Raw genomic sequence first — 15,212 nt, 5'->3', positions numbered from 1 at the left:
CATATTGTTCACTCACGCCACCAAACACGCCCGATGCCAGCAGGCAAGGAAAATTCCGCCCAGTGTTACAGATTCCTTTAAACCCACCTGAGAGGGAAGGCAGAGCCTTAGTTTAACATCTCATCTGAAAGATGGTATCTCCAATAGTGCAGCACTCCCTCAGTAATGCACTGGACCATCAGCCTGGATTTTGTGCTCAAGGTTGGGTTGGGGGGCTGGGTGCTGGGGCCAAGTAGACTGGGGAGTGAGAGGCATCGGTTCATCTGGGGGAACTAAAGAAGTAAAGAAATGCCAACATATCAAGGACCCAACAGAAACCTGCCGACTTCTGCATTTCACTGGTGCTCTTTTTGGAAATGTATGGAAAATCCTTGTAGGGTTTAAATATGTTAAAAACCACAATTGACTGGCTCCCTAAAGCCTGTCCACCATCTACAAGGCACAAGTCAGGAGTGTGATGGAATACTCTCCACTTGCCTGGATGAGTGCAGCTCTACAATACTCAAGAAGCTCAACACTGTCCGGGACCACCCAGTGGCTCTCCAAACCCTTAGCTCCCTGCCTCACCTTAGCCTGCGAGGACTTTTTCAATACAAATCCACCTATGGTGACAAAACTGACTGCCCCATAACAGTTTCTTCAAAATAAACTCCAAACCCTCACCAAGCATCGAATTCCTTTTGTTTTGCCTCCCTTTTTAGTTAATGGTAAGCACCAAAGCTTCAAGGTCATGAAGAATTTTGCTTCTAGTTTTGTTCCGAGACTGCTCTGTAGCCTTTATTTATTGTCTAATCTATTCAAGCTACAGCCTCTAGTTGCACTTCTATGTCTGCTGGGATTACTACTCTAAGATCATCCTCTCACACCATCGGAGGCTCTTTCTCCAACGCGGGATGGCTTTCTGTGCTTTTCTACTCTCCACGCTTTCATTCCATTTTGCCAGTCCATGGGCCTCATTTCTTAACCATCATCCTGAACGTTCAACCAATATTTAAACTTGTCAGTAGTTTTTCCTGCATTTCCCATATTTGTTGTATCCCTCCATTCGTTAGACCTCTCTTGTGTATTCTACGGACCTGCATAATAAAGGATATAATGATTTGTGGTACAAATTACTGATTACTTCTATCAGCTGCTCCAATTCCAAGATTTTGTAATTAGTCACAATTAATCATGAGGACTACATCTTAACTGTTTCATTGGTATGTTTGATAAATGCTGTCTTACCATCATGATTTATTACTTTACCATGGCCTTTCCATTCCCTATGACACTCTGTTTTCTAAACACCAAATTTCCAGGATTAAATTCTGCCTTGGAGGGTCTTATACAGAGCTCCCGAGTTTTCTCCGAGATTTCAGCCTTTGTGAAAGCCCGTGTGATTCTGTGATCCTGTCTCCCTGCATGTTGTAAGGGGAGTCTGTGTTTTTAAAGTTAATTCGTACTTTTTGAGTTAGACCCTAACTAAAACAGAAACTGAGCTGAAAAGGGAAGCAGAAAGGGAAACAGAACAGGAAAACGTAGCAAAGAAATTGACCATCCCAGTTTCTAAGGAAACAAAAATGAACTGAGGATTGGAAATCAAACCTTCTGGGTAAACTTACCCCTGTTAAAAGATATATAAGGGCACAGATCAGTCTGAGATGGGTTTGCAGTTGATAAGTCCAGTGGTGCACAACTGGGCAAGACTGAAGAAGACAGAGTCCAAATCCAGAAGCTGAGAGCAAGTTGCTGCAGCTGGTTCTATTACTGGAAGATAACATTGGTGCATCTATCCTTTCCAGACTGAGTTGAGCAGGTTCTGCAGATGTATGCCATTTGTGGTGAAGACTACGTCTGTGGAACTCGGGTTAGTTATGCACTGACGTCGGCTGGGGATCAAACTAGCTCCTAGAAGGAGAGGAGCTGAAATTCATGATGAACAAGACAGAGTTTGAGGGACTTTGTGACTGAGAGTAATCACCAATATCTGAGTGGACTACTAAGACAATCCATAAATTTAATCTTAGTTGTTTCTGCAATTTAACGTGCAATTCATAGTTTATATGACACAATTTGCCTGTTAGTTCATGTTTAACTCATGTTAATTCTGGATGTTAAGAGTATAGGATAGATAGTATTTAATGTTTGCTTTGTTGACCCTTGTATAGTAAAATGTATTCTGTTTTAAACCATGGAATCTTGTGGCTTTATTCTTTGTGTAAATAATAGGGATTTTGAACTTTATAAACTTTTAAAAAACATTATTGTTCTCTATGAGATCAGAGCAATGTAAAGCATTCAAATGTGCGGAAAAAATAAACTAATTGTAGTGCCTTCTAAAGCAGGAGGATTATCGGGAGGAACAGAAGGCAAATGGGGAATTTGCCTAAGACTAATTGGTAGGGACTATATCCTCCAACTGTCTCGAATGAATTCTTGCATGAACCACTCATGTCAGGGTGGTTGTTAACTAACAGTCTGGCTGTTAACTTGCAGTCTGGTTGATCAGCTAAGATTTGATGCAGTATTTCATTTCTCACTGCAGGATTCCTTTCACCCTCTTTTTGCCCTCCAAGTTACTTGCCTTGTATTGCAGCCAGATGCTTCTTTGAATCTGAAAGGCCTCTGCTTGGCCTTCCAGGTTCAAAAGCCTGCCTGCCATCCTTAATTAGACAGGGAACCCATTTCCAAGACAAGTAAGGGCTCACCTTCACGTGAAAATCTTAAATTTAATCAATCATTTTCCCACATGAGGTGTGTTATGACCAGGTGAGAAGGGGTGAAGCAGCTCTCTTCTATTCAACAGCCTTGGTTGGTCACAACAAAGGTTTAAGTTTCTCTTTCATGGGGATATACCTTTTTAAATCAGATTCTATTTAACCATTTATGCAGTGAGCAATAGGGAGCCAATCAAACAAGGTTTCCTTGGGTTAAAGTAAGCAAGTTTATTAACCACCAAATGCAAGAAAAAAAATAATAAAAACGTGATGTCACTCACACAGGTATGAGAAATAAGAGAAGACAGAGTCCAGTAAAAAAAAGTTTAAAGAATACATAGTTAAGTGTCCTTTGGTTGTCCCTGAGGCATAGGTTGTTAAATGTTATGGCTGATTTGGATTAGCTGGTTTCATGAATGCGGTCAGATTTATAAGATGTGGCAATTATTTCGAGACCTAGGTTTGCTGGCTGGTTTCTGACAACTGACTTCTCAAACTGGGTGACACACACTTTTTCCAAAAGGGACAGAGGGAGAGAGCAGAGCTTTTCAGCTTGTTTCCTCTGCTGAAAACTTTCTGGACATTCCCTGTGTCACTTCCAATCTCTCTGCAGCAACTGTAGACAGGCCTGTTATACTTCATCCATTGCGTATTTCCAAGGGGTTTTGGGTGGATCTGACTGTGGCAGACATTGTTTCAATATCCAGCACTTTCCATTTTAATGTCTCTTCCTTAGATGGTGAGGAGTTGTGATGGATCTTTGAATGATAGGAAATGTCCCTCTCTTCACATTCCCCTGAGAGTACCTTGCTTGATTTGTCACCTTCACCTTGCATTGTTAAATGGTTTGTTTTCTCTCAGTTCAAATTGTAAAATTTCCAGTCAGTTGAAAGTTGGAAAATAATTTTTCAGAATTAAAGGATCATAGCCATAGGACAGGTGGGTTCCTGACTTGAAAACCCAAATCCTGTTTTCTGCCTGTAGCAAACTTCAGCTCAAAGAACACTGTTCAAAATAAGTTGACCTAAGATAGCTAGAAGCTCTTCAAGCGAAAGCTTGTGAAATGCAAAGCACGCTCTCTCAGATGTCCACCTGACATCTATCACAGCACCTAAGGAAAGAACAAATAAAATTAGAGAATATGCTGACTGTTTTAATTACATTAACATTGTCCATGTGAAAGTAAGTCTATGAGTATTTTATTAAAACAACTCCCCCTTCCCCCACCCCGCCCAACCACCCCGCAAATTGTAATGTGTGGTAGAACAGCTATGCAATAGCTGGATCTTGCAGGTTAATTTCATATTTTAATTATAAGCTCCACCTGGCAGGGGGAAGAAAATGGAGCCTTGAGCATGGAGGTTGTGGTGGGCATCTTATTATTTTTGCCAGTATCCTGATCCATTTATTTGCAAGATACCAAAAGAAAAATCATTCCCAAATGTTAACTGCATGTTTAACTCTCAATGTTCTGTATGGTTCACCACCATGTTTTCAGGACAGCTACAGAAGCACTATAAATTGTAAAGCCATAGATATTACAGTGTAGAAAGAGACCAGTCAGTCCACTGAGTCTGTGTGAGCTCTCTCAAAGTACAATCCACTAAGTCTGCTCCCTTGTCCTTTCAATTATCCAACTTCTCTTTTAAAAGTATTATGAATTCTGCTTCTACCATTGCATTTGCTAGATCATTTATTAATCAGTTCTTACTTTTATTTTTCCTTACTTGTGTAGCAAAGTTACTTCAAGTTGTCTAACAGACAAATGATCTTCGCATATAGGGTAACAAGACAGAGGCAAAGAAGGCAATGCAAATGCAGCCTATCCAAATTCATTCATCATTCACTCATTCATCAAACAACTCTAATTTCACATTTTACTAAGATTACCTATCTTGCCTTGTTATGGTATGACAGCTTAGTTTTAAGCAGTGTTCAGAGTTTCCTATATCATCTATTAATTTAAAAATTCTACGCCATCAATTCTCAGTCACCTCCTTTCAAAGCTGAAAGCCCTTATTCCCCCAAGTCTCACCTCATAACTCAAGCATTTACTGTTGAAGGTGAGCCTTGTCACTCTTTGTTTGCACCATCCCTGGGCTTGGCTTACTCTATTCTGAATGGCCAGCACTGGAAAGGGTGCTTAAGTTGTGCCAGACCAGAACACTCTGCAGTTGGAACCAGACTTTCTCTGACTTGTACACTTCTGTTTTGGTTATAATATCCAGTATTCTATTTTATTTGTAGAAGTGTCCAGCAGTATTCCAAACAATCCTAACTCATTAACCTTACTGGTTTTGATGGAAGTCATATTTGGATTTATAGTTTTGCGAGTTAATGGATTTATCAAATTAGAAATTAGTGCACAAACATTTAATATTCTTATGACACCACTCCGTCTGTTATTTTAAAGGGTGGCCTCTTGTATGGTAGATGGTGGAATATCATAAAAAGCAGTTAAGTTTCTTTTGGTAATATGGCTAGCAGTAATTTCTAGATTATATTGTTTCCACAGCTTATTAAAACATACTGAATTCAACAGCTTGCTACAGTAGCTTTTTTGACTTTCATGGGAAGGGGAATTATTCAGATTTGGATCTGAATTTGATGCCCTTTGAACAATTTTAACAAATATCTAGGCAGAGGTTCCCCACATGCCAAATTTTTTAATTGGCTTGTGAATCAAGAATTTGACTAACAGATACGGTACTTTTGATTCTCCTTCCCTTGCTAAGTCCAATGGAGTGGTAAGATCGAGTGGGAGTTTCAATTACTGAAAGCAATGAACAATTACAAGATGTAGCCCACTGAAAGATGAGAGGGAGATCGAGGCCATTGTCTCTGTGCAGCCCAAAGCCCAAAATCATAAGAAATAGGGCTGCTGCTTTCTTCTTTACATCTGGGAGTCCTAACCTATCATGTTGCATTCTTGAAATCCCAACTCACATGTTCCATTTCATGACAAATATGAGCAGGAAATGAAAAACATCTTACCTTGACATAGCTATCACACTGATACAGAAGCTGTTTCTCAGTATTGTACTCATTCACTTTAATGCCCAGCATCTTCAGTTTTTTTCCTATCTCACAGAACAATGTTTTTGGTGGTTTGAACATGATAACATCAATCTCATCGAAGTCATCTGTTACAGTGATACGAAGTGGGGATACATCATTGTCCTTGGCTGGGCGTAAAACCTATAACAAAACACACACAAATACAAGCTATTCAAATGTACAACAGTTTGCATGTGTATCTCTTATTTCAGAACCATTTTAACTTGACTTTGTCTTGTTCAGTAAACAATAATGAATCAAAATTACAATGCATAAATACAGCATCTTGTTTTTCACATCCTCAGCTCATACCAAAGCACTTCTCAGCAATGAATTGATTTTGAAGTAATCACTTGTTTTTTTGGCTACTTCCCAAGGAAGTCCCTCTGTCCCTCTGCTTTAACTATTTACACCTCCTCTGGACCTGTCTATTATTTCTTTACTTGTTTCATTACTTCCCAAACCCCATCCACACACCATTATTCCTTTTGTCATTTAGTCAAAGTTGGCAAACATAGACCTAACCCTTTGATCTTTCCTTGACCGCCCCATTTCCCTGGTTCTGTACTTGCTTAAAAACTGCTAAATATCAATGTCACAGTAAAAAGGAAGAAGCAGCAGAAAAAAAATGATAGAATAAAAAAATAGATAAAGAGGTACTTAATAGGTTGGTAGCAATCAAAATAGATTCATATGGAATTCATCCAAGATGGATGAGTGAACTAAGGGTGGAAATTGTGTAGGCTCATGATCCAATCCTGCTTAGATATAGGAGTGCTGCCAGAGGAGTGGAGGATTGTACACTTCTGTTCAGGAAAGAGGAGTGGAATAATCCCAGTAATTTGTAGGCCACTCAGTCTAACATAGTCGCTGGGAAAATTCTTAGAGACGAAACTAAATACTTGGAAACATATGGGTAAATAAACGAAAGCTAGCACAGATGTTTATAAAAAGCAAGTTCTATTTGGCTAACTTGATTGATTAAATAATGGAGAAAGTTGACTTTGTGTATATGGACTTTTCAAAATGATGAAGTGCCACATAACAGACTTGTTAGCAAAATTGAAGTTTATGGGATTAGAGGGGCAGTAGCTGTTTGGATACAGAATTAGCTAAGAGACAGGAAGCAGAAAGTACTGGTGAACAATTATTTTTCAGACTAGAGGGAAGTGTGTGCTGGTGCCCCTTAGGGAACATTCCTCTTTTTAATACATACTAATGACCTGGATTTGAGTACAGTATACCAAGGCACAATTTCAAAGTTTTCACATAAAATGAAACTTGGGAATGTAGCAAAGAGTGAGGATGATAGTAACAAACCTCAAGAAGACACAACAAGACTGGAGAAATGGGCAGATGCATGGTAGATGGCAAATGGTTCGATTTTAAGGGTTGCAGGAACATGTATACAAATCCTTGAAGGTGGCAGCGCAAATTGAAAGGTCTGTTAAAATGGGTACTTGGCTTTAGAAATGGAGTATAAAAGTAACAAGTTATGCTTTATAAAATACTGGTTCAGACTAAACTGGAGAATTGTGGCCAATTCTAGAAACCCTACTTTAGGGAGCACTGTCAACATCTTAGAGCGGATGCAGGAGGTCTACTAGAATGTTATTCAATTTATGTAGAGAGACAAGAGAAACTGGGGTTGTTTGCCTTAGAACAGAGTGGGTTAAGGGAGATTTAATAAAAGTGCTCAAAATATTGAAGGTTTTTAATAGAATAAATAGGGAGAAACTTTCTAGTGGCAATCGGGTCATGAACCAAAGGATACAGATTTAATGCAATTGCCAAACAACCAGAGGTGACATGACAGCAGGTTGTTATGATCTGGAATGCACTGCCTGAAAGGGTGGCAGAGGCAGATTTTCAATAGAAATTTTAAAAAAGGAATTGAATAAATACTTAAAGGGGAAAACCTTGCAATATTTTGAGGAAAGAGCAGGGGAGTGGGATTAATTGGATAGCTCTTTCAAAGCACCGGCACAGTCAGTCAAATATCCTACTTCAGTGATTTATCTTTCTATCATATGTCTCGAAATTGTTCCAGTTCTGAACAAGAACTCAGTTTTTCTCTCGAAGATGCCGTCTGATCTGAAGAGTGTTTCTAGCATTTTCTGTTTTCTTTCCAGGTTTCCAGCATCCTCGGAATTTTTCTCTTGTTACCTTTTGTCTTAATTAAAAATGGTTAAATGGGTTTAGATAGCATTTTAATTAAGCAACAACAAATTCATTGAATGTGTATGGCCACTCCTGCCCCTGTTCTATGCCCCTTGTCTCTATTCCAAGCCCCCTGTCCCTGTTCCACAGCCCCTGCCCCCAAACCCTGTATAGGTACTTCCCAACATTTCCCAAAAGGAAAAACCAGCAAAACTTGAAAATGAAGGGTACCAGTCAAACTTGTCTGAACTGGTTCTGAGGAGGAGTCATATTGGCTTCAAAACGTTAACCCTGTTTCTCTCTTCACAGATACTGCCAGACCTGTTGAGTTTTTCCAGAATTTTCTGTTTTTATTTCAGATTTCCAGCATATTTTGCTTTTATATAATTGTCCAAACTGGTCTTGTATATCTTAAAATGGAACTCCAGTATTACTGGTGACAGTATTACTGATTTTACAGGGGTTTGAACATTTTGAACTGGCTTTTCCTTATGGGTTACTAACTCAAACTAAATGATAGATCAAACTTGGGACCATTCTAACCGACATGCAGCTCACTGACACACTATGCAGTACACTTGTGCAATGTGCAATGTTCAGTCTTCATTTGGGAAAGGACAGCTTACTGAAACATACCTTTGTGATCTCAAAACATCCATTTACAAATGTTCCTTTGGGCATTTGTTTGATCTCTCTCAGACTGAGGACTGGCACTTCTTTGATTGCTTTGATCACATTATTTGGTAGTTTTGTGATCTGTGAGCCTTTGGTCACCTCCATGACCCCATTAGAAAACCTAAAATTGCTGATCAGAACGTTGGCACCTTTGTAAAATTCATTCTGTTCTCTGTTATACGCTTTCACTTGAATGGTATCATTTTCATCTGCTATTATTGCATGGAAAACCTTCATTTTCTTCTTTTGGTTGTTTATGTAATTATGGATCATCTTCTCAATAATCTTCCCTCTGACAACCAGGTCCTTCTGATATTCCATTTCATTTAATTCCATTGCTTTTAGTTCCCATAAAGTTGTGATGCGAGGTCCAAATGCCTGTGTGAAATACAATTCATTGACTGGTAAATTTATATTAAAAAACACCATTAATATCAATCAACACACCTTCAAAATGTTTCTCTTTTAAACTGTTAATATGATCTAAAACAGAACACACTCCTGTTATCGGTTTCTCTGTTAACCGTTAATATGTCTTAAAGCAAATTCTAGTTGCCTAGTGCATAAAATCACCACCAGGTATAACATTAAGCCATAGAGAACAGAAGGTTGTGTTTATATTGAGTTAACTGATCTCAGGCAAAGGTGCTGCAATTGACTATTCGCCTTCTGGGATGGGCAGGTAAAATAACTCAGCTGTTCCAGGGACAGTGGCAGGTGGCAAATTCGACTGGGGCGGTACACCTGTCACACTGTAACTCAGATGTCTTAAGGCGCACTCAAGGAGGACAGAAACCTCCCAGGGAGCAGAAGGGCAAAAGCTCACTTGATCTTGATTTTCAGTATTAAGAGATGCTCCTCATCACCTTAAGTGAAGAAAAGAATGGAATTGACTGTCAAGTTCAGCACAGTCTAAGTCTGTTGATGCTCACTGTTTCAGTTGATGGAATATTGATCAATAGGGTGAGATTCTGGAGAGCTTATTATCAAGGAGGTTGTATCCCAAAGTGTGGGGTGGGGGTTGTGTAGTTAATACAGAAGAGGACTGTGGCAAAATAAAGGAAGACATTAATAAACTTGTGTAATGAGCATGAAGTTGGTAAATTAACTTCAATACAAATAAATGTAAGATGGTACATTTTAGAAGGAAGATTAAGGAGGTCACATACTCTTTATAATAAGAGTCTAAATGGGGTAGACGGACAGAGGAGTCTAGACGTACAGATACACAACTGACTAAAATTAGTGTGCCGATTAATAAGGCCATTAAAAAAGCAACAAAGCACTGGGGCTCATTTCTAGACAGATAGAATTGAAAAACAAAGCAGTTATGTTAAACCTGTATAGAACTTTGGTAAGACCACACTTGGACTACTTACACATTTTTGGTCTCCATATTCGCAGATGACCCAAAAACCTGGGATATTGTGAACTGTGAGGAAGATAGTGATAGACTTCATGACGATATAGACAGGGTGGTGGGAATGGATATGGTATGTAGCAGATGAAATTTGATGCAGAGAAGTGTGCAGTATGAAGAACAAGGAGAGGCAATACAATATAAAGGATACAATTATAGAAGAGGATGCAGGAGCAGAAGAACCCTGGTGGTATATGTACACAAATCGTTGAAGGGGTCAGGGCAGATTGAGAGCACGGTCAAAAAAGAATATGGAATCCTGGGCTTTATAAATGGAGGTATCGAGAACAAAAACAAGGGCCAGGATTTTCCCCTCAGCGATTTGGGGGCGGGGCCCGCTCGCCGAGGGGAAAATGACGCGGGATGACGTCGGGAGGAACCCCCAACATCATCCCGGTCCATTTAAGTATTCAGGAAGGTGGGCGGACAGCAAAATCAGCTGTCCACCCGCCGACTTGTCAATGGCCAATTAAGGCCATTGACTGGCTAATTAGCCTTATTAAACACCATGCCCAGCCAACCTTAAGGCTGGCGGGCAGGCCAGGAGCCCCTGTGGGCTGCAGATTATTAATGAAACTTCATCCACTGGCGGGATGAAGTTTCATGTCCGTTTTTAAAAAATTTAATAAATTTTATGTGTTTATTATTAACATGTCCCATCTCGTGTGACATTGTCACATGAGGGGGACATGTTAATAATTTTAATATTTATCTATTTTTAGAGTTTACTTACCTCTCACGAATCTCCCTGAGACAGGACTTTGCCTCAGGAAGCAGTGTGCTCTTTCACACACCTGTGCGAAAGAGCGCACTTTGACAGCTGGGGATTCCCTCCCCCCCCCGCACAGGAAGCACATAGCGTTTCCTGTTGGGCAGGCCGCTGGGCGGCCCTTAATTGGCCCGCCCACGCAAAATGGCGGCGGGCCCCATTTCGGTGGCGGAGGTCAGCTGTCCACCCACTGCCGAGCCAGTGGGGCCCGCCCACCATCTGAGGGCAAAATTCTGCCCAAGGAAGTTATGGTGAACCTTTATAAAACACTAGTTCAGCCTAAACTGGAGTATAGTATCAAATTCTGGGCTCCGGACTTCGGAAAAGATGTGAAGACAGTGAGTTTGCAGACAAGGTTTACAAGGATGGTTCCAGCGATGAGGGACTTCAGTTACCTGGATAGATTGGAGAAGCTGGGCTGTTCTCCTTGGAGAAGGGAAGGTTGAGAGGAGATTTGATAGAGTTATTCAAAACCATGAGGGGTCTGGACAGAGTAGGCTGAAACTGTTCCCATTGGTGGAAGGATCGAGATCAAGAGGACATCAATTTAATGTGAAGGCAAAAGAGCCAACAGAAACATAAGGAAAAGATTTTTTTTTAACAGAGCAAGTCATTAGGATTTGGAGTGCACTGCCTGAGAGTGTGGAGGCAGATTCAATTGGGGCTTTCAAAAGAGAAGTGGATGATTAATGAAGAGAAAATAATTGCATGGCTACAGGGAAAGAGCAATGGAGTAGGACTAGCTGAGTGCTATTGCAGAAAGCAGCCTGGACACAATGGGCCAAATGGCCTCTTTCTGTGCAGTAACTATTCTATGATTATAAAAAGGGGCAGAGAGACACTGGAGAAGGTGCAAAAAAGATTTACTAGGATGATACAAGAACTGGAAGTAATGCCAATCAGGAAAGATTAAACAGCTTGGAACTCTTTTTCTCTAAGACTGGAAGGTGACCTGATAGAGGACTTTATTATGAGATTATGAAAGGTTTTGATATGGCTGACTTAGAAAAGATGTTTCCACTGTGGCCGATACCAAAACTAGGGGACTTAAATATAAGATAGCCAGTAATAAATTTAATTGGGAATTCAGGAGAGAAGTCCTTACTCACAGATTGGTTAGAACGTGGAACTCACTACAAAGGGGTAGTTGAAGTGAATAGTATAGATGTCTTTATGAGGAAGCTATGTAATGGAGAAAGGACTGAAAGGATGTGTTGATGGGATTAGGCAAAGAGCTTTGGGAAGAAACTTATTGGAGCAGAAACACTGGCATTAACCTATTGGGTCAAATGACCTGCTTTGTGCTATAAATACCATGCAATACGTACCATCTTAGTAAATCTTTTTTGCACCTTCTCCAGTGTCTCTCTGTTCATTTTTAATAATCATAGAATGGTTACAGCACAGAATGAGGCCATTTGGCCCATTGTGTCCAGGCTGCTCCCTGCAATAGCGTTCAGCTAGTCCTACTCTACTGCTCTTTGCCTGTAGCCATGCAATTATTTTGATCATTGGTCATTTCAATATTAAAATTGTAATGAATGGTACCTCTGGTGTTGAGTCAATTTTTCGTTCCTTTGCGCTTTGCTTTTTCTGTAGTTTGGCCGGTTTACCTTCTGATGCTTTGCGTTTTAGTGGACCTGTAATGCAAAAGCTGTTACCATTACCGGAACACAGAAACAGGAGTAGGTCATTCTGAAAATGATATTAGTGTCTATTGTTTTAATCCCAATGCCTTTTCCCACGCTCTCCTCCCCATCCTTAATCATACTAATTTGTCAACCAAGACATTTCAATTGATTTACATCTTTAGCGGTGTGCCCACATTCTCATAAACCTTCATGAGAAAAATTATTGCCTTGACTTGCTATTAAAATGCTTAACTCAAATGTGAAGTTTGTTCTGGATTCCCCTATTAGAAAGAAGGTTCATCACTGCTTTACCCAGTCAGCTTCTTTGATTATTTTAAAGGTGGGGATCAGAATCTTCCTCCACCTCCTCAAATAAGTTCACCCAGTCTCTCATCATAGCTTAGTCCTTTCATCTCAGGTATCAAGTAGATATATCATTGCTGGGCTTTCTTCAAGAGCAGCATATCCCTCAAAAAGATGCCACAAAACTGAATAGCATGCAATAATTTAAAAAGAATTAAAACTAAGCACAACTATAATTATGACCTGAAAAGAACCAAAATCTGGCTTTTGAGCTGAGACTGATCAATCTCAATGCTTACATAAACATACTGGGAAAAGTAAAGAGCTGCAAAGTTCAAGAGGACATGGTCTGGCAAGCAGCCAAGAAGGAGCATGAAGCAGTGTATAATCCAGATAGGGTACCAGACAGCACCATGTGTAGAGGTAAGGCTCTGTAAAGAGCCAACTTCTATTTTCTGGGGGGAAAGGTAGATGATCTCTGGAATCGTGTGATGATCTGATGGAATGTATAATCAATTTACAAACTGGTGATAATGATATAATGGATAGAAACCCATTTGTTTTCCAGGATTCCTGCAAAGACTTAGGGTTGTCCTCCAGCAAAAGGGTGCAAGGGTAGCAATCTTTGGACTATTACCAATCATGTCCAGTTCACTGGATAGGAACAGCCAAACCGTAGGATTCAACATCTGGCTTTTGGACCTTTGTAAAAAGAAGCTGTTCAATTTCAATGAAAGTGGGACATTTTGATTGGACAAGGCAAGCTGTTTGGGAAAGACAGTCTCCATCTAAACTCTGCGGGAGCACAATGGTTGGTAGAGGGTGTTGAGCTGGCGTTTAGAAAACCTTTAAACAAATTCAGCACAAATACTGTGCAAATATGTTTAAGGAAGGCTTTACTGATAGTTATTATTACCTAGATTCTAAACATGTAATTAAACCAGATAGTAAGCAAGCCTTAAAGACCTTTACAGTTTTTTAATGTAAAAGTGTGGACAGTTAGGAACAAATTGTTGGATGTGGATTGGCCAGAAGCCATCTCAGTGAAATGGAAGATCTTAATAAAAAGATTAATTTTTTCAGCTTTGTAGTTACAGAGCATCAATCAGGCAGGAAGAGCCTCAAACAACAGCCTCATAATTGAATGTTAATTCAGTTAAAATACTGGGATGGAGGTAAGCACCTTCTCAAGGGCAATTAGGGATGGACAATAAATGCTGGCCTAGCCAATGACACCCAGGTCCAGTGAAAGAATAAAAAAAGCGTCGTGTGCCCTCTTCACTTGTTAGTAATTGTTACTGAACCTGACACCTGAACAAGAATAATTACTATAAACATAGATTGCTAATTCAATGATTAACAGTTGTTCCTGTCAATTAAAATAGGTAATAAGTGCACCCACCCCCCCCACCCCAACCTTCTTTAAGTGGAAACACTAATAAATTACAGCTTAAATAAAAATTTAAAGGAAACTTAACAAGTCAAATTAAAATTCGGTTCCAGGTGTCAATAAAGCACTTCGGTCCATCTTGTGCCTACTGGTCGCAGAAGGCCTCAAATGTGTCCACACATATCATGTCCTCTCTCTCTCCAGGGACACTCAGGGTTGAATTGGGGGAATGTGTTAATGGTTAAAACAACAAGTGGGAGGAGTTCAAAAAATAATTTTAGTATGAATTTAATACAGAAACAGATTATACCCTTAAGAGGCAAGAGTTCTACTGGCCAAAAAGACTGCCATAGACAACTAAAGAGGTAAATACAACATTAAACTAAAAGGAAAATCACACAAAAATGAGAAAGAGGCAGGCGGTCAGGCCAAATGACCTCCCTGACTGCACACTGCCTAGACCTTTTAATGACCACTTTGACTAAGCCCAGGATCAGTGCCAGAGGAGGTCCTCTGATCTACTCACCCTCGCTCCCCACTGGATGGCCAAAGACCAAGAGTGTGGGACTGAGTTGCAACCAAAAATTAAGGAGCACCCCTTCAAAAACTGAAAGAGGAGCTGCAACCTCTCATGCTCTAGTATACATGAAACAGCAACTCCTCCAAGCCACAAAAAATTGTAGGTAGCTTGGGGCTCTGTGAATCTATTTAAAGTGTGAGGAACTAGGATCTAAATTAAAACACAGAACCTCACAGGTAATGACCTTTAGATTGTAATTTCAGCCATGCACAAATTGACAAAGGGATAAACAGATTAGAAAGTTAAATGTGTGACTGAAAGAATGATGGAAAGAGGAAAGGCAGAATTTGCAGTGCATGGGCCACTGGCATTAGTACTGGGGAAAGAAGAAGCTGTTCCATTGGGACAGCTCCACTTAAACCTGGCTGGGACCATTCTCCTGGTGAATAGAACAACAAGGGAGATAACAAGGCTTCAAACTAGACTCTTTAGTCGCATTCACCAGCAGCCATTTTCCATCCAAAGTCCCTAGACACAGTTACGTCTGACAAGGCGCTCATCCAAAAACTTATTGGTCTCTACAGGAAT

At 40.1% G+C, this 15,212-nt stretch overlaps 1 protein-coding gene across 1 annotated transcript in view; it reads right to left on the bottom strand.

Moving 5' to 3' along the window:
• Positions 1-2,912: 2,912 nt before the first annotated feature.
• Positions 2,913-15,212, bottom strand: part of LOC144692768 (gamma-interferon-inducible protein 16-like) — a 31,791-nt gene continuing 19,491 nt past the window's right edge. The window contains exons 3-6 of the mRNA XM_078561846.1: positions 12,329-12,420; positions 8,553-8,969; positions 5,694-5,897; positions 2,913-3,810 (exon numbers count right to left, since the gene is read on the bottom strand). Of these exons, the coding sequence (XP_078417972.1) occupies positions 3,802-3,810; positions 5,694-5,897; positions 8,553-8,969; positions 12,329-12,420 (722 nt within the window). The 3' untranslated portion in view covers positions 2,913-3,801. The remainder of the gene's footprint in view (positions 3,811-5,693; positions 5,898-8,552; positions 8,970-12,328; positions 12,421-15,212) is intronic.

This window comes from Cetorhinus maximus, chromosome 17 (assembly GCF_964194155.1).
Source record: "Cetorhinus maximus chromosome 17, sCetMax3.hap1.1, whole genome shotgun sequence".
Lineage (NCBI taxonomy): Eukaryota > Metazoa > Chordata > Chondrichthyes > Lamniformes > Cetorhinidae > Cetorhinus > Cetorhinus maximus.
Note: the sequence above shows the minus strand (reverse complement) of the source record. Positions and strands in the feature narration are given on the sequence as shown.